At 69.2% G+C, this 1,145-nt stretch overlaps 1 protein-coding gene across 1 annotated transcript in view; it reads right to left on the bottom strand.

Annotated features, from left to right (window-relative positions):
- The window catches only part of USP43 (ubiquitin specific peptidase 43), a 15,021-nt gene that overhangs the window by 6,630 nt on the left and 7,246 nt on the right, over positions 1-1,145 (bottom strand). The window contains exon 3 of the mRNA XM_085298346.1: positions 499-535. Within this exon, the coding sequence (XP_085154472.1) occupies positions 499-535 (37 nt within the window). The remainder of the gene's footprint in view (positions 1-498; positions 536-1,145) is intronic.

Below are 1,145 nucleotides of genomic sequence, written 5' to 3'. Positions count from 1 at the left end.
GCGCCTCGAGGAACCGGCGCTGCGAACGCGGCCCCCCGCCCCGGACCAGACCAGACCTCAGCCGCTCGCTCCGGGAGCCCGGCACAGCGCCTCCCGGGCGCGGGCTCCCCCCGCATCCCCGCTCTGCTCGGACACGGGCTCCTCGCCCGACTCGGCACCGTCTAAGACCGGACTGATTCACTCCCGCGGCGCCGGCGCAGCCGAATCGCGCCCGAGGCGGCAGGACTTTTGAGAGGATAAAAAAAGTCCCCTCAAGCGGGGGGTGGGAAGCRGGTGAGCGGCGAGGGAGGGCACGAGCCGCGCCGGCGGAGCCGGGGGCGGGAAGGAAAACRCGACGAGCCCCCGAGGGGCCACCAGCTGGGGGGGGGGGAGAGGGGGGAAAAAAAAAGAAAAAGAAAAAAACAACCTCCACGACCAACGCTTGCTGAATCGAGTCACTGCCATCTGCCCGGTGACACGGGTTCAGTGCCCTGGAAAGCTAATGAGCCTTTTGAACACGGCTGGCAAGCAGCCCCTGAAAAGGGCATTGGTGGAGCTAAGGGAGTAACGATAAAAAAAAAAGAAAATAATAAAAAGGTCGCTCTAGGCAGCTGGGAAGGAATCGCCCTGCAAGCGCGATGCCGACGAGGCTGAGGTTGCTCCCTGCAGTTGCTGCAGCCACCCWACGGCCCCCGGGAGCAGAAGCGGAGCTCGCTGGAGGGGAGGACGCTCGCTCGGGAGCCGGCAACCCGGCGCTCCTCGCCCGGCCGGCCTTCCCGCGCGCCCGCCGCCTCCCTTCCCGCCGGCCCGCGGACGAGCCCCGCGCCGCGGGCGCGCCCGGGACCCCGCTCCCCGCCCTCGGCACGGGCCCGATCACGAGCAAGCCGGGCCCCGCTACTGCGTCCTTCCGAGCGCGGGCTTCGGCACCCGCACAAAACCCTCCTCTCGGGGGCCGTTTCGGCGCTCTATCGCCGGCAGGGCGGCCGCGCGCTCCGCCGGCTCCTTCCAGACCCCGGAGCAAATTACTCCTCGCCTTAAACATACTCCTCGCCGCGAAGCAGCCCCCACCCGCGGGTAAATCTCGCGTCCTYCAGAGTCGCCGAGCGAGCAGCAGGGACCTGACGCGGCGCGAGGGCCTGCGGCGCGGGAACGCGGCCCAAAGCGAG

The sequence above is a fragment of the Rhea americana genome, unplaced genomic scaffold (genome assembly GCF_003343005.1).
Source record: "Rhea americana isolate MKP2758 unplaced genomic scaffold, rheAme1 scaffold_138, whole genome shotgun sequence".
In the NCBI taxonomy this organism is placed as follows: domain Eukaryota; kingdom Metazoa; phylum Chordata; class Aves; order Rheiformes; family Rheidae; genus Rhea; species Rhea americana.
This window is presented reverse-complemented; position numbering and strand designations above follow the sequence as displayed.